General features: G+C 43.0%; 1 protein-coding gene across 1 annotated transcript; it reads left to right on the top strand.

Moving 5' to 3' along the window:
• Positions 1–484: 484 nt before the first annotated feature.
• On the top strand, positions 485–12926 carry lrrc24 (leucine rich repeat containing 24). Its single transcript, XM_026375153.1, has 5 exons — positions 485–576; positions 9015–9210; positions 10111–10389; positions 10720–10888; positions 11327–12926. The coding sequence occupies exons 2-5, from the start codon at positions 9049–9051 to the stop codon at positions 12571–12573; spliced, it is 1857 nt and encodes a 618-aa protein (XP_026230938.1). The 5' UTR covers positions 485–576; positions 9015–9048; the 3' UTR covers positions 12574–12926.
• The last annotated feature ends 4051 nt before the right edge of the window (positions 12927–16977 follow it).

The following is a 16977-nucleotide window of genomic DNA, read 5'->3' on the forward strand; positions in this document are numbered from 1 at the left end:
TTCGAGCTGAGGAAGCTGAAAGTTAACTGCTACAGCGAGTGGGAAGAGAGCACCTAATTTAGGCTTTGAAAGTGAATGAAAAAGAATAGACCACCCTCTCTGTGTGGAGGGAGGGTGATGTAGAAAGAGGAAGAGAGAGAGAGAGAGAGAGAGAGAGAGGGGAAGGAGGAGAGAGTCAATTCGAGCAGGGATAATTAGAGGAGTGGGTCACTATTGGAAGATAACATCCGACGTTGCAGATGGGGGAGCCAGAAAAAAAAAAAAGGAAAAGCCAATCAAAGCATAACACTATCAGAAGAGGGAGATAAGAGTCTTAATCGAGCATCAGCGGCGCTGGCAGATGTGAGCAGTTCCCTCTAAACCGCTGCCCAGTCCGAAGAGAACGGAGCAGAGAGAGAGAGAGAGAGAGAGAGAGAGGCTCATCTGCACGCACTGATTTCAAGTGGGATTCATCTTTATTTCATATTTCCTTTTGTTTTTTTGTTTTTTTTGTGTTGTTTTTTTTCCTGTCAAGTCGCTCCAGCACGTGTGGGGACTGCTGCCACCATCCAGTCCGTGCACGCTCAGGAACACACGGTATGTGCGTTGCAGTTATGTGTTGTGTCTAAAGGAGGACAGCGTGCGTTTGGGATAGGGGCTGTAGCACGAGAGGTCTGTTGACGTTTGAATTGAATCCCTTAAAAACCAAACAAAACGCAAGACTGTGCTGTGTTGTGTGTGTTGGTGTATAGTGGAGTGTGTGAAAACTGCCTGCAGCGTACTTCAGGAGATGGCAATGTGGGAGTGAAACAAAGGATGTGATTTCTATTTGCAACTGCAGTCCTCTCCAGAATGAAGTAAAAAAAAAAAAAGAGCCTCGTTGTTGGTGACAACCAGGTATCCTTCAAAGTCCCCAAACCCCAGACTGGGAGTCGGTGTTGTATTCCGAGAAATTCCTTTAAATGGAATCGTGCTATAACAATAAGCGTTTAATTAACTAACATCTATCACATTTTATCAGTTAGTGACAATCTGATTGATTGTAAACTCTGTAAATAGACTATGTAGATACAGATGTGCAGGCTATTAACAATATTACTCGACATCCTCCTCTGTCCTCACTGAAATGAAGCTGGTGGGTAAAGATAAAGCTCTACAGCACCAACACACTCCAAATTAAGAATTGTTGCTGGAAACTATCTCACATTCACAGCTCTTAACCGTTTGGTCTTAAAGTCAGTGTTTACAACTATAATGCAGCTTTTTTTCCTCGTTATTTATTTCACAGCAGTGTTACTTGGATTGTGCATTCGTTACTGAGGTCATAGTTACTGATGATGTTGCACTAGACTGCGTGTTATTGAGAGTTGTCTCTCGTCTCTCATCAATGTATGGAAATAGATAAAAATGGAAACAACCTGTCAACCTGCTGTAGTTCCTTATAACACCGTCACTGTGACCTCAACAATAAATATAATAGTTGTGTTTACACACTTCTGCCAATGTCACTAAAAGCTGAAGTTTATGAACTTGTTTGAGCTGAAAAGTTAGATGCTATTACATGATTACAGTCTATTGGGCAAATCTAATATATCGTGGGTAGCATATATATAATATATGCTGTGTTTACATACACAAAAATGCACAAAACAGTTTTGATTCACACCTGTTTTATCAGGTGGCATTAGTTTATACAGTAGCTTACAGTCCCGAACCATGCGGATATGCTAATAATAAATAATCTTGTTGTTTTCCTACGAAATCCCATTTGAATAGATGATTAGATAAAAAAGTTTCTTAAGAAAGCAGACTTTAGATCAGTCAGTAGCATTTTCCCCTCATGCTGCAGCACGGCACTAAAAACTAGGAGAAAACTCCGCCAGCTTCTCTGCTCAGCCGCTGTATATTCAGATCACATGGGCATATTAAGGTGATACTGTTGTGATGGAAATAAATGAAGTATAATAGGATTACTGCTGAGCACAGCACACACCCTTATAGGAGTCTGGCAGGGATATTGCACCGACACCGGGGGAGATGCCAAAAAAGAATGTAATGTGATTAGGTCACTACTGGCCCACTGTTACATATTATCTATCCCTACAGGAAAGACTGCCATGTTTTCTCACTCTGCCTTCTAAGTGTCACACTCTTTAATGTCAGCATTTTAATTCGTGTCCCTCTGGTTAATCGCTATTCTGCACCACGAAGCAGTGTAGAGCCAAACAGCGGGCCCCGAGAAAAGACCTTGTTTGTTTAACGCTGAGGGTGGGGTATCCGTCTTCTGCGGACAGATCCGTACGGACAAGTTGACTCCTTACGCCTGCAGAGATCTTTAATTTTTTATTGGCTGCTGTCTGCTAGACAATGATGACTGAAATCTCTCTTGGCTGTAATTGTGCGGCTCACTGCAGCTCTGGTCGGACTTGGGAGTGATACGGACGGAAGGCAAAGATCAACTGAAATAAAAGAAAAGAAAAAAAAAATAGAGGAGGAAAAACTGATTACTTTTACAGTTTCATTATTTCCTGTCTCCATGCCAGACTGCACAGACAACCACAATATGAGATTTATGGCAGAGTATAATTTGACATACGTCTGACTTCCATCACCTGCAGTCAGCAGATGCTATCACTTCCATGGCAACAAAGAAACATAATTTATGAGGATTCAATGCGGACACTAACTGCACACCCGATATTACTGAAATGCAATATAACTGGGTGATAAGCAGTCGTTATCGAAGCATCGTTTTCATTTCACTTTTGGACACACACACTCTTTCCTACACACTTTTTATTGCTCCTTGAGCAGTACCTGCACTCTTGACACAACTGCCATAAAAAAGCAGTAATATTTACAATTCAGAGTCACCCGCTTGGAACGTAGGGGAAAACACAATAATGCAACGGCCTGAAACAAAACACTTCCAAATACAAATTCATTCATGTGAATACTTTTGGGATATATTCAAATGGACGGGATTGTTCTGCTTCTCAATAGAAGGGGGATGTGGCTGCAGTTCATCCATCTCCCAACCTGTCTGAGCTCATCCATCCATTGCAAAGTGAAACAAAACTGTACTGAGCAACCATCAAATGTGACGTGTGTGTGTGTGTGTGTGTGTGTGTGTGTGTGTCCACTTGTGCTTCCCTGGTTGCCAACAGATTAATGAAAATGAAGAGAAAAAAGAAATATATAAATCAAACCACTCGTTCTGCTCTGGCATAATCCACCAACTGAATTCTGCAGCCCATCAGATGAAGACACTGTGAATGAAATTGCTGTGCTTGATTGCATCAACCAACCTTGACAATTAGAATGGACATTGTGTGTGTGTGTGTGTGTGTGTGTGTGTGTATGATTTGTGTGTGTGAAAGAAAGAGAGAGACAGGTGGAAATTGTCATTTGGTGCCCCTGCACCCTGTAGATGGGGGCATCATCATCCTGGAAGAGAGCACTCTCTTTAGGATAGATATGGTTCATCAACGACTTATAGATTTTTAGTGGCCCGCCCCTTTAAGGAGACCCAAAACATATCTCTTTTCCATAAATCTGTAGACCAGTGTCGATAGTTCTGAACCACTGAACTCTCAAATGTGCGTCCATCTTTGTATTGAGGGGTGTGCTCACTGCAACCCTACCATTATATATATCTCAGCATGTGATTGTTGACAGACTGTTCCTGCTAAGACAGTCTCATCACATCCTGCATTGACTTTTCACAGTGAGCCACGAGGAGTTGCTCATCACATATCCCAATAATACACAGGCGTCAATCATCAAATGTGCTCTGTCGACCACAGTTTCTGACTTTATCTGCTGGTGTCTTTCCTTCGGCTCCAACTGCAGCTGTGAGAGAGGCAACAACTATATTAGTCACCGTTCCTTTTGAAACACTAACCAGCAGAGCGGTCTTTGTGACCGAAGCTGCTGCCATCTCTGCCCCAGCGCTGAACCCTCTTTGACAGTTCACATAGATCTTTTCCTCTTGTCGCCGTGCTTCAAAGTCAGAATCAGCTGGGCTTGCTCAGCATTTCTATACCTGCCATGGAGCATGGATGGATGGTAATTACTCGGCCGTACCACACAGTTTGCACCTGTGTGGCGGCATCTGCATTCACGATGCTTCTCCACTCGTTTATTCAGATTTTTTCCTGTCAGCCTTCCGTATGATGCTACAGCCAGCAGCTGCTGAGTCAAACTAAATATATATATATAACACAGTGTCTTAGCATATAGCAAAAAGCCTGTTGGAATCAAGGCTTGTGTGCTTTAGATGTGCTACTAACTAAGATATAGTACCTTTGGACATAGCCAGACTTGCAGTTTCCACTTGTTTTCCAGTCTTTATGCTAAGCTGTGCTAGCTGTCTATGTCTGTCTCAGTGTATTTAAGCGTGTACCACACTGGGTGCAGTTTCATAAACTTTTAAGAAGTTTGTGATGCTGCAAAGGAACACCGTCTTTTGGATTAGTTAAACATCATCTATATACTGTCGTTTTGCATTCCTCTCCAAAATCAATAAGGTTCCACTGCATCATAATTTAGACACGGCGCTGGCAATGGCGCCTTTGTTAAGTCATGCAGGCAAACAAGTGAATTTAGGGGGAAGAAAGCGCAGAATAACAAAGGAAGAAACGGTGACAAGGATAACAGGGGCTTGAAAATCAATTTTCCTAAGTTGTGTACAGTGATGATGTAATATAACAGCCTCTCTGGATGTTGAGTGCATAAAAGAAAATCCTGTGTATAGAATTGCTATCGATTGTGAAGTCGCACGGTTGCCGTCGTGCATTAAGTTCTTAGTTCTCAATCACAAATGAAGTTGAATTGCACGAATTCCAGCACCGATACACCTTGGAACTGAACAGATGAGATATGTTGTTTTTTTTTTTTCCAAAATAGTTCCCCTTAATGTTTGTTACAGCTGTAAACAAACATTGCTGCTGCCTGGCTGGTACCACTGCTCTAGACTGTGAAGCATCATATCACCCAAGAATAAAATCGGAGCCTCCGTGCAGTTTACATCAATAATAGCTTTTCTACTGGCCGGCTCACATTACTGACAACAGTGACTACATGGCAGATTGACCTGCCAAGACAGTTTATCATGTGAACTCTTAAAAAGCAGAGATTTATTGAGTTTGTCTAAGTACAGGGAGACAGAGTGAGGGGTTTTAGACTAAATGCTCCACTGGGAGAAGTGGCAGAGTGCTGCTGCTGCTGCTGCTGCTGCTGCTGCTGCTGCTGCTGCTGCTGCTCGAGGTTGCCTGACAGCGAGCTTTGCACACACGCTCAAGCAGGAACGCACACATAAACCCAAGCAATAAGCACACATATTTATTTACTTTATTTTTTTTTTTTCCAACATAGACATTCACAAATACAATCCCAAACACACACCCCAATCGATGGCTGCGGAGCCCAGCTGGACAGAGTAGTAGTGGAAAAATAAAGAAATCAATGCTGGCTTATTAACTGAGCAGGGCTTCCTTTACTGCTGACACAAAAATATGTGTGAGCGTGTGCTCGTGGCTGACTGTGTCTGACTCGGCCTGTGTCTGTGAATGATGATGGTTGCTGCTGGTTGCAGGCAGGATGTGCGAATGCATAAGCATGAGTGTATGTGTGTGTCTGTGACTGTCTTCCAGTCAGAGTGTGTGTCCCTGAATGTTGGTGGCTGGTGCTACTTGGTAGGCGTGCTCTGCATGTTTATGTGTGTCTCTGTGTGGTTGTGGTGGGGTGGGGGGGTTGAGGGGGTGAGGGGGTTCTGTCTGCATGGTTCAGACTATCACTCAAAGTCAGCGTGTTACTCTTGGGTTAACGCCATAGTGTTCTCCCAGTGCCTTGGCCTCAGTCTATTTGTGGACAAAAGGATGCTCTGAGGCAAATGATTTAGCACCTGTCAGTCAGAGGAGAAGGACAAGAGATGAGAAAAGAGGGAGGTCAGAGATGGGGAAAGGGAAAATGATGGAGGTTTTCATGGAAACAATGAGCGGAGCAGGAGGGTAAAAACAAAAGAAAAGGGGGAAAGGAGACGAAAAAGTCCGAACAAACAGCGAGCGGTGCTAAACGAGAATTTAAATTTAGCTCCGGATCATCACATAGCTCAAGTTCCTGCGAGCAGTTTTCCCCAGGAAATGACAGCTTCTATTTCTGTGGAGCTGTTTGCTTAACACCAGCTCACAGGAAATGTGCCCGGCCTTCGGGCCCCACGAGCGCACCTTCCCTCATCACAAGAGTTACCATAACAACGGATGAGGCCGACCTGCACAGGGTGGCAGTGCAGGGGATGTGAACTTTGCTTCTGCCTCCAGCATTATGGCTGTCTGGCTGCTCCACCTCACATCAACACAGATTCTGTTTGAAAAAACAAAAAAAAAAAACAAAAAACAGTATCATGAGGTGAATTTTCTGTGCTGTGGGTGTTTGGCCAGCCAGCCTGTGATTGTTCAGTGTTGAATGAATTGTTTGGGGCGTGAAAACAAAGCGCCATGCCAGGAATAAAAAGCCTATTGTAATTTCTGGAATGCCTAAATAAACAAACTCCAAGTTGCTTTGGAGACCTGTGCAACATAGTGTTCTCAGAGATGCGCGCGGATGGATGTTAGGAGGTAAACGCAGCCTCTGAATGCTGAGCAGGCTTTGTGTGACGTGCTATTCATTAGACTTTCTTTACCATTTGTTGGCTGACATCTGCCCTGTGAGGCCTCTGCAGTCACTCTCCTTTAATCTATGTGCACAACATTAAGCTCTAATCATCCTATTTACACATTTTCATACAGTCAATAGACACATATTGCTGACCTCGTTTTTTCTCAACAAAGCAGTCCCCTCAGTGAAAAAAACACCGACAGCGCCGAGAGCAGCTTAGCTAACAAGCATCTGATTGTGCAGATTACGCATGTTCCACAGAGGATTACTGAGACTGAAATGAACAAATTGACCTCTTACCACTGTAATCCCACGTACGCATGACAAAAGATGAGTCCAGCGCAGGGTGGGCAAGCTGACTCGGAAAGAGCAGAGCAGAAAATATACTTTAAGACAAGGTGCAGTCAGCACAGCAACAAACCATCTACCAGGCTGTTGCTTTATTTTTGTCACCGTCGTCCTTCCGGTTGCACATCCAGAGAGCTCCATAGGTTATCACTGCGTCTACCTCTCATCAGCCTCGTCCTAACACGGAATGCGTGGGATGATTGCAGCTCAGGCTTTTTTGTGTTTGCTGTTGTTGTTGTTATTTTATTTTATTTTTTTTTAAGACAGGCGAACATTGGAATAAGCAAAGAAATACATAAGCTATTTTCTCTACCTGCCAGGGTGTCGTTTTGCATTGATGTCGAGCTCATATTCCAACAGCAAACATCAGACTGTGCACCCTGTTCGTGCGTGTATTCTTAGCAGAGGACAGGCGGAGTGTCTTCTTCTCTGGGTCCCTTTTCGAGCAAGTCAGGGCTATTAAAAAGTCGGCTCACTGTGAGAAGTAACAAAAGCTCAATGACAGTCCAAGGCTTTATTCAAAATTCAATTTTTTTTTTTGCTTTCTCTCCCCGACAATAGAAAAACATAATTTGACTCCACGCTTGTTTTGAGTGCTCTAGAGAGGAAATGGCACTCTTTTGTTAATAAGAGAAAACGATTTAACAGCTTATATAGGTCACATTGTATTAATCTTGCTGGCTATCCTCATAAATACACTCCACATCAAACATGTCATATTAAAATCCGGTTCATTGCTCATTTGCTTAATAATGCAGCGTGGCTTTGCTGAGATTGACTTCACGTCCGCTCAAACAGGGATCCCGGCTCCTCCACACAGACTTTAAATGGCTGCTTTTGGATTAAAACACCACCAAATGAGACAGTGCAGCTCAAACAGCCTGCAAGCGGAATATTTATAAGTCGCACTGTATTTCAGGCACAGGACCCTTTCATCACTGAGCTGTAATGAGATCTGTGCGCACTCTAATAATTAATAAACTCTTCAAATCATTCAGAGCGGCATGTAAATGCTATCAATTATCTGTCTGAGTGATTCTGCAATCTTCTGCAAACTGACAGACAAACAGGCTGCGCATCAATGTTTTATAACAATGTGGGCCTTTAGATTGGATCAATGAGAAGTCTGCTCCTCTACTGGTTCCTCCAGGAACAGGGAAGGTGGCACAGTAAATCTACCTGCTGTCACAGGAGCAGAATGAAGCGCTCAGTGTGACATACGAACATGTATTATCTCTCCGACCCTGTCGTATATTCACGCCACCTCCTGCTGATGACCGAGCCTCAACGCCGCTGAGCTACAAACTGTAATGTTGGACAGCAAGTCTGAGGCCGTTTGATGTGTCGAGTTGAACAATAAATCCCTCCTGGGGCCGTGGGGGAAAAACAAAAGCGCACGGATGAGTTGCTCAGTGATGGGCTATCATCAAAGGATATTGCTGTGAGGTATAGCGAGCAGTCGGTGCTGATGTTTTTCATCAGATGATTGGAGCTGGTTACCTCTCGCGATTTGCTTCGAGGAGGCAAATGTGATTTCTGAGATTACGGGGGTCAAAATGGAGCCTGCGTCTCTTTGCACCACATTCGCACGTGTGTGTGTGCCTTTGCAAAACAGAGGGGGAGAGAGAGAGAGAGAGAGAGAGAGAGAGACGAAAATAGAGGGAGAGAGTGAGTGTGTTTGCGCATGCATTAAAAAGACAAGAGAGAGGTCCTTGAGGCAAACCTGCACATCTTTTATCACATCTTTAATTAATTGAAGCCCATAATAGAAGCTGCAGCAATTCCACTGAACCGACACTGTTGAATGGGAAAGAGGTGGGGATGAGGAGCTACTCTTACGTTGCCTCGCCTTTTCATCAATCCTCCCTTCCCATTTCACTGTTATCTGTATATACTGTACAACATATAAGCAGCTACTGTCAATCCTCGCTTTGTGGATGAATTGCATTACTGTGACGGAGGAGACGGAGTATTGGTTTTACCTGAAGTGAGTGATTAATGTGCACCCTTTTTCCATTTTATCTCCTCAGGTGTTGTCTCTGAGGGGTCTCCTGCAAAACCGCCATGCTCCGCTCGCGCTTTCCCGGACTCATCCTCGCCACCCTGGCCCTCACCTTCCGCCCGTCTCTGGGATGCCCCTCCAGCTGCCGCTGCTACAGCCTCACGGTGGAGTGTGGATCTCTCGGGATCAAAGAAATCCCACAGGGTGTCCCCTCTTTTACAGAGGTCAGTTGGGCCAGTCAACAACAAGTTAGAGCACTAGCTGCCGGTGCATAGCACCCGGAACCCGCCTCCCACATCATTGGGTTTTTATCTGTTGACTTCCTCTCTTAGCCGTTCTTATTACCCTGAAATGATTGTGGTTAATCAATTCGCCGTGACCCTCTTTGATGTGAGCCCGAGGGAGGGGCTGCTCTGTTGGCTGTGTAATTCTTCATTCTTGCTCTGAAAGTGACTCTCGCACACCCTCTGATCATCTGTTGAGAAGATGTTTAACATTACACCATTTTTTTTTTTTTCCCCTCTCGGGTTCAGGCCCCCCAACATTACTGCAGCTCATGAATATTAATGGAAATCATGTCCCGCATAAATTGTTCCATTAACCTCAATCAGCAGGTCTATCTCGTCGATCATACTTTAGCTCATGGCCTGTGTTTTCCCCTTTGAAAACATCACCAGCGAATGCACAGTAGCAATCAATCAGACAGCCGTGCACTGTGGATCAAACACAGAGAGCACTTCTCATGTAGCTCCAATCACTCAGCCATTTTTTTGGTATTTTTGATGATGTTTAATGACAAGGCCTGTGCTTTCTGCAGCGTTTGGAACCACAGAACAACAAAAATGCTGCATGACTCACATTGTCATTATTATGAGTCTGAACTAGCTCCACATTGTATGTGTTGCCAGCATTAATATATATCGGTAGCGCTTCGCAGTACTCTAATCTCCCCTCATGTTTAATACATCGTTCTGCTGACTGAACACGGCACAGCAACAGGCCACGCTCACTTTCCTTTACAAAATAAACGCAATTTCAAACATCGCATCCCCTCTGTTGTTTCCCTAATGCAATCAATTTGTGATCACTCTGCTAATTTCATTTACCCTGTCTCTCTCTTGAAGACTTTCTTCCTCCAGGATAACACTATAGTGCAGATCCGCCTTCAGGACCTGACTCGCCTGAGCAGCCTCCATTACCTGTACCTCCAGAACAACAGCATCTCTGCCCTGGAGCCGGGGGCATTTCTCAATCAGGGGCAGCTCCTGGAGTTGGCCCTCAATGGTAACCTCATCCACTTGGTGACCCCTGATATGTTTCGAGGTCTGGAGCACCTCAGGATCCTCTACCTAGCCAGCAACCAGATCACTCGAATCCAGGACCACACTTTCAGGGGACTGCAGGTTGGTGCATGTGTGTTGGGGATAAGTAATGGAAGGCAATAGTTATTGCAGATTTCTCAAAACCACAGCTAATCCTTTATTAAAGTAAGAAAACTTCAGCTTTTGCCAGTAAATCTAACGCTAGCCCAACACTGAATTCCTTCTTATAAATTATGTGGAGAGAAGTCAGAAACTGTAAATCCTACTTGTGACAAGTCTGACTAATCTTTGCTCTGCAGTAATACAGTCCAGATTAAGTCAGGTGGAACTGAGACATCCTGTCTATACATTTGATATTTGTATTCCTTCTCCATTTCACTTTTTGCTGTGATGTCTCTTTGCTGTCTGCAGCACCTGCAGGAACTTCACCTGCAGGAGAACAGCATTGAGCTGCTGGCAGAACAGGCCCTGTCTGGCCTGTCATCTCTGGCGCTGCTGGACCTCAGCAGAAATCACCTCCGCACCCTGGGAGCGTCGTCTCTCAAACCGCTCGTCAGCCTGCAAGTGCTCCGTGTCACAGGTAAGCAGAGCGAGGGTAGAATTCCCAGAACACATCAAGTCCCGTAATATGACATAATCCTCCAAGATTGAATTTAATGCTTCGATACAGGAATCCTGAACACCTTACACTGCTGGAGACCGTACTGTCAGAGCACTGACATTCACACACAACCCCTGAAACCTACAGCCATAACACACTCATGTCAGTAAAAACTGAGTGAGCATATTTTACATATCAAAGAGCTTCACTCAGATGTAGACTCTTAATGAGAAGAATCCTTCAAAGACATAAGTTTAAAGAATAAATAGGAAAAAAAAAAACAACCTACTGTATAAAAGAGGGATTTCACATCCAGGATAATTAGTCATACACTGAACTGAAGGAGGTCAAACAAAGTTTAAGCTGACAAAACGGAACAAAAAGCATTTTACGCCATGTTTTTCTCCCCTGCTCTAGAGAACCCGTGGCGTTGTGATTGTGCTCTGGGCTGGTTGAGGACCTGGATTAGCAAAGATGGCCAGCGTCTATTGAGCTCTGCTGAGCAGCGTCGGCTGATGTGCTCTGAACCACCTCGCCTCTCCCACCTCAGCTTGGTGGAGGTGGCCCCCAACAGTCTTGTCTGCATCCCTCCTGTGGTGCAGCTCGAGCCGAGCCACCTGACTGTGCGATTGGGGGAGAGCCTTCGAGTCTCCTGCCAGGCATCAGGATACCCTCAGCCGCAGGTGACATGGAAGAAGGCCTCCCTTGGCAAGGCCCAGTTATCACCTCGAGGCCTGGTTCAAGAGCTGGGACCCAATGGTGAGCTGTTCAGGCCTGGGACTGGAGGAGTGGTGACAGCACTGCCCAGCAGTGGAGGACTAAAGGTGGGAGGTGTTGGTGGAATCCACGGACTCGTGCGAGGGACTGAGGAGGGTGGTGAGAGGGACAGCTTTGACCCAGACATGGGCAGCGGTATGCTGTTCCTCAGCAACGTTACAGTAGCACATGCTGGTCGATACGAGTGCGAGGCCTGGAACCCCGGTGGTGTGGCCAGAGTTACCTTCCATCTGGCTGTCAACATGTCTTCTTCTTCATATTCATCTCAGTTTTGGCCTCGTTTGAACACACACTCCTTTGTTTCCTCTTCATCTAGCTCGTTGTATCGGCCAGAGGTTCTGGATGTGAGCCAGGAACCTCTGTATGAACAGGACAGCATGGACTTCAACGCCCTGGGTCCTGCCACACAGACCGCCATCGCCATTGGGATCTCCTTGCTGGCGCTAACTGCTATTCTTCTCTTGATTATGATTTACACTCGTCACCAGCAGTACCGAAAAGAAGAAAACGGCTCCTACTGTACCAGCAAGGAGGAAAGCATCCTCTACGTGAATGACTACTCTGATGGACCCACCATCTTTGCACAGCTGGAGGAGTACCGTGACGACCACGGCCACGAGATGTATGTCCTCAATCGAGCAAAGCCCGTCTTGGGCTCCACTTCATCCAGAATTCCCATGATGACTGATTTTGACCAGCAGAAGGGTATGAAGGAGGCTCTCCTGGACCACGAAATGGTGCAGACGCTGACCAGATCAGGGGGAATGGGGCTTCGCAGAAACCCAGCAGATGGCGGAGAGGGTCCCCTAACAACAGACCCTGAGGAGCTCTTTCTTAGTCAGAGTCTCCTCTTTGGGTCACAGGTGGCCTATGAGATCCACTGCTAAGGGGTTTTAATTGTGTTCTGATATCAAACAGTGTGTTGATGGACTTCATTAAAGACATTAAAAGAAATCACTTCAATACGATGATTTGAAAAGTCGGATTATGTGGCTGTAAAGAGAGGTGAGAGCATCAGTTACAGTGGCAAGAAAAAGTATGTAAACCTTTTGGAATTTTGTGATTTTCTACATTAATTTGTCATAAAATGTGATTTGATCTAAGTTAAGAGTATTAACAAATATAATGTGCCTAAAATAATAACACAAAAGAAATTCTGAGTCTTATTAAGAAAATCACTTTCAAACTTTTTGAGTTTGCTCCACACAAGCAGCATGTGCTTCTGTGAGCCATGTCTTGCCAAAAGGAGCTTTTAGAGGATCTACAATCAAGAATTGGAAAGGGTTACAAAGTGATGTCAAAAACCTCATAAATTCACCAGTCTACAGTTAGACAAACAATCTACAAATAGAGATACATGGGTACTCTACCAAGAAGTGGGCAGCCAGTCAAAATGACCCCAAAAGCACAACAAACACTCAGTGAGGTAAAGAAACAACCCAGAGTAACAGTAACAATCATATTTTAACAATCATAAAATATGGTGGAGGAAACATCATGAATTGGGCCTGCTTTGCTGCACCAGTGACTGGCCAGCTTGCAGTGAATGGGGTGAAGATTAATTGTATTGATGTAATATAAAAATCTTCAGAATAATGTGAGAATGTCTGTACTTCTGCTGAAATTCTGTAGAAGTTGAGTGATGCTAAAGGACAATGTAAATAATTTCCAGAGTTGGTAAAGATCTTATTATTTTAGGCACATTATATTTGTTAATACTCTTGACCTAGATGAAGATCAGATCACATTTTATGACAAATTAATGCAGACGTTACTGTTTGCTGAATCACAACCAGCCTCTCAGTGACTGTATGACATTGTGTAGGTGATTCTCAGTCATCCAGGTGAGCTAGTCTGAAGTTGAGTCATGACAAGTAGCCTCTTTAGTCTGAAGAGGATACTCACACAAGAATGAAGTCCAGTTGCCTTGTATTATATTATGGGTCAGTGGGATGGACAGTGATAATTACAATTCTGTCTCCAAATGAACCCTTTAAACATAAAAACAAGTGGCTAAAGTTATCAGAAATAATTAGTAAAACTGTATCACTGAAGGGGCTGAAACTGTGTAGCACATAGAGGTAACTAACAATATGGATTCATATTTTGTACTTACTTTTTTGTTTGGGGTATTTTCTTCTGTGTTTTGTGTAAATATAATGGAGCTGATTTTCACTGTGAAGTACAGTTGTTTTGTGGACCCTGTTGCAGATCCCATTAGAATTAGAGCTAAACCAATCCTGTTACTGAAAATGCATTTCATTACCCATATGTGTGAGTGGGAGTGGGTGGGTGGATTTGTTTGAAGAGATTCATTTTGAATGCAGCAGGAAGTCTTTTTTAAATATCATTTTTACCACAGCATTGCATTCCTTGATGTGAACATTTAACTTTATTTTTTACCTTCTTGTTGATTCATTAAGACAAAAAAATAAATAAAATTTCTGTTGTCTGAAAATCTGAATTTTTGGTAGGTTTGATTTAATTAACATCAGTCTGTAACAGCCATTCTAATGTGAATATTGTAAAATTTGTCTTTGGTTTCTACATAATAAAATGTATTTTAAAAGGTTCAGTGTTGTGTTTGTTATGGTCAAAAGGTTACAGAGCTTTGTAATACTGGAAAGCTGTCTTCTTTTTTTTCCCCTCAGCACTATATGAAATGTAGCAAGTGAGTATTTCTACATAGACAGCTGAGAATCTGCTTTCTGTCCCCGTGTGGGGGTCAGTCTGTGAGAGAGCCATGGTTCACAAACTCCTTATTCTTCATCTCTACTGCTGAGCACTGCGGTTTCAGGTGTACGTTCAGAGCTACTTGTGGACTAAAATAGGTGCCATAGTGCTGCAGGAAATGTGTTTTGAAACACCAAATGGTCTGTGCCTCCTACCAAGTCTTCGAGTCACATTGATTTTTATTCAAAAACATGTCAATATTCTTTGTGAAGTGAAAGTTGTTTCACCTTTTATACTGTAGTGATGTTCTTCCAAGTGTATTAAAAGCTATGTTTATTTCATCAGAAGGCAATAAGGAACGCAACTGAGGGGAATTTTCCGAGTTTTATTTATAATACTGCTTGGAAGAAGCACACAAAGTATCAGCACAATGCAAACATAAGCAGAGTTAAACACAAATCTTTAATCTGCTTCAATTCTAAAAAACAATAAAACAAAAAATGTTCAATTTATAATTGCTGGCAATGATTTCTTTTTCTTTCTATTTTCTGTTGCTTATCTGTAGTTGAGCTCGGGGGGCAGCAGGTTCATTAAGGTAGTGCCGATGTCAGTCTCCACAGCTCCTCCTGGGTGATCTCTGAAGGCGCCGGATGAGACATTTCCAGGACAGATCAGATATTTAATCTCTCCAGCATGCTCTGGGTCTATCCCAGGGTCTTCCACCAGCGGGGCGTGTTGCAAAGTGCCCAGGAGCCATCCTGATAACATATCCAAACGTCCACCTAATATGGAGATGTGGTAATGTACAATATTGTACACATATAGTAAGCCAGTGGGTAACCATTCATACAGAAACTGCATTTAATGATTTAGTTCATCTTTTGGGGAGACAAGCTACAATTTGTTATGTTTATAGATTACAACATTGTTTATCCATCTGGTTTGTGCGAAATATATTTGCTGTACTTTGTCTTTGGGTGTGAAAAAGTTCTACAGGAGATGAAATCGAAGAGTTGTATCTATGTAAATCTCGACCTAATCAATTAGCTTACTTTAGTTTAGCTTAAAGGATTAAATAGAGCCGAAGGGAAAGTGTTTGTTTAAATGTACACATATCAATTCCTCCACAGCTAATTTTAAAACATATTTTAGTTTTTTAATATGAAATCTATTCTTACTCCACATTACCTCTCAGAATGAAAGTACTGCTTTTAATATCAATAAGATAGTAGTGGCAAATCAGAACATAGTAGAATAAAAATAAATTGTTTTGTACACAAAGATGGAGAATTCTCTTGGTACATTATATAAATATCAAATATAAATATTAAACATACATACACAGAAAATTCATAACAACAGCATTGACGCTATTGGCACTATGAATAATAAGATGGAGCAAGACAGTGGAATAAATCCTTAAATCATGTTGTTTGTAGCCAAAGGTGTCCCGTAACGCCTTTAAGCTTCGAATCCTCATCAGAGAGACGGATTTGAGTGACATTTTCTATAAAAACTCAGACGACACTGTATTTACAGATTCAACATCAGCAACCTCGCCGCAGACAGCTGAGCTAATATCAGCCACAAAAGTAAAACATTTCCCAAACACTGACGGAAAACAGACCGGACCGAAGCCCATCACAACACGTCCTCACAGCTGAAGATGAATTATGCAGCCTATTTCACACAATGAAATGTGAAATACTCTTATTCCAGTCGTCCTATGAAGCAAATGGATTTCCTTTGTGACCAGTGTAGTACAATTCTCAGGCTGTGTCATTACATGCCCAAGAGAGCCTTGCTTACAATGGTTGTCAGGGGCACATTGGATTTGATACATATACAGGGGCACCAGAAAGTATTCGGACACCTTCGCTTCTTGTGTCATTTATTCAGTTCTAAATGGCTCAAACTGCACGTTTTGCCCTCCAGCTACACTCACAAGCCACAAATTACTTTTGTTGATAAGTAACTTTAGTTTTTGGGTTTTAAAACAGTTTAATAAAAAAATAAAAAAGCAATTTTGCACATGTTTCAGCTATTTTGTCCAACCCCTCTATCGCTGAATGCATGTTTCATTTTTAGAGCGCGCACGTTCTCTAATCACAACAAATTATTTGCAAAGCTCCCCACCAGTGTACCTGCAGGTGTGTGCTGTTGATTAGAGACCTCCATAATTGATTTAACAACCAGAAAATTATGCAAAAATAATATTAATGATAGCAGCAATGTGGAAATCAAGTTTTTTTAATGTACTGCTGGTGGTAAAAACACCTCACTAGGAAGCACAGCGTCTGTTTTGCCTTTTTTAAAATGCCAAAATGCACTGGCACTTCGTAAGGCCACATGGGTCATTATATATGGGCGACGTATAAGTGGATTATTCAGCCATTTCTGATGCACAAAGATGTCTGTGGCTAAACATTTAACATTCTGGGAAGCACATTTTAGAGCTGTTTTTTCAAATCTGATTTTTTCATATGCTTGTGGGGGAGATTACTGTTTGGTTTCAGGTATTAAAACCAGTCAAGGACAGTCAAGGGCAGTTGTCAACATTGAAATTTGAATTATGTTCATTAAAAAGAAGGAGCAAGGTAATCCAACACAAAACCAGC

Source organism: Anabas testudineus, chromosome 17 (genome assembly GCF_900324465.2).
Source record: "Anabas testudineus chromosome 17, fAnaTes1.2, whole genome shotgun sequence".
Lineage (NCBI taxonomy): Eukaryota > Metazoa > Chordata > Actinopteri > Anabantiformes > Anabantidae > Anabas > Anabas testudineus.

Excerpts from the sequence above, each read along its gene's own strand:
- lrrc24 (XM_026375153.1), top strand. The coding sequence starts at position 9,049 with ATGCTCCGCTCGCGCTTTCCCGGACTCATCCTCGCCACCCTGGCCCTC. Across the intron at positions 10,390-10,719 it reads ACACTTTCAGGGGACTGCAG|CACCTGCAGGAACTTCACCT; the intron begins GTTGGTGCATGT and ends TGCTGTCTGCAG. Across the intron at positions 10,889-11,326 it reads GCAAGTGCTCCGTGTCACAG|AGAACCCGTGGCGTTGTGAT; the intron begins GTAAGCAGAGCG and ends CCCCTGCTCTAG.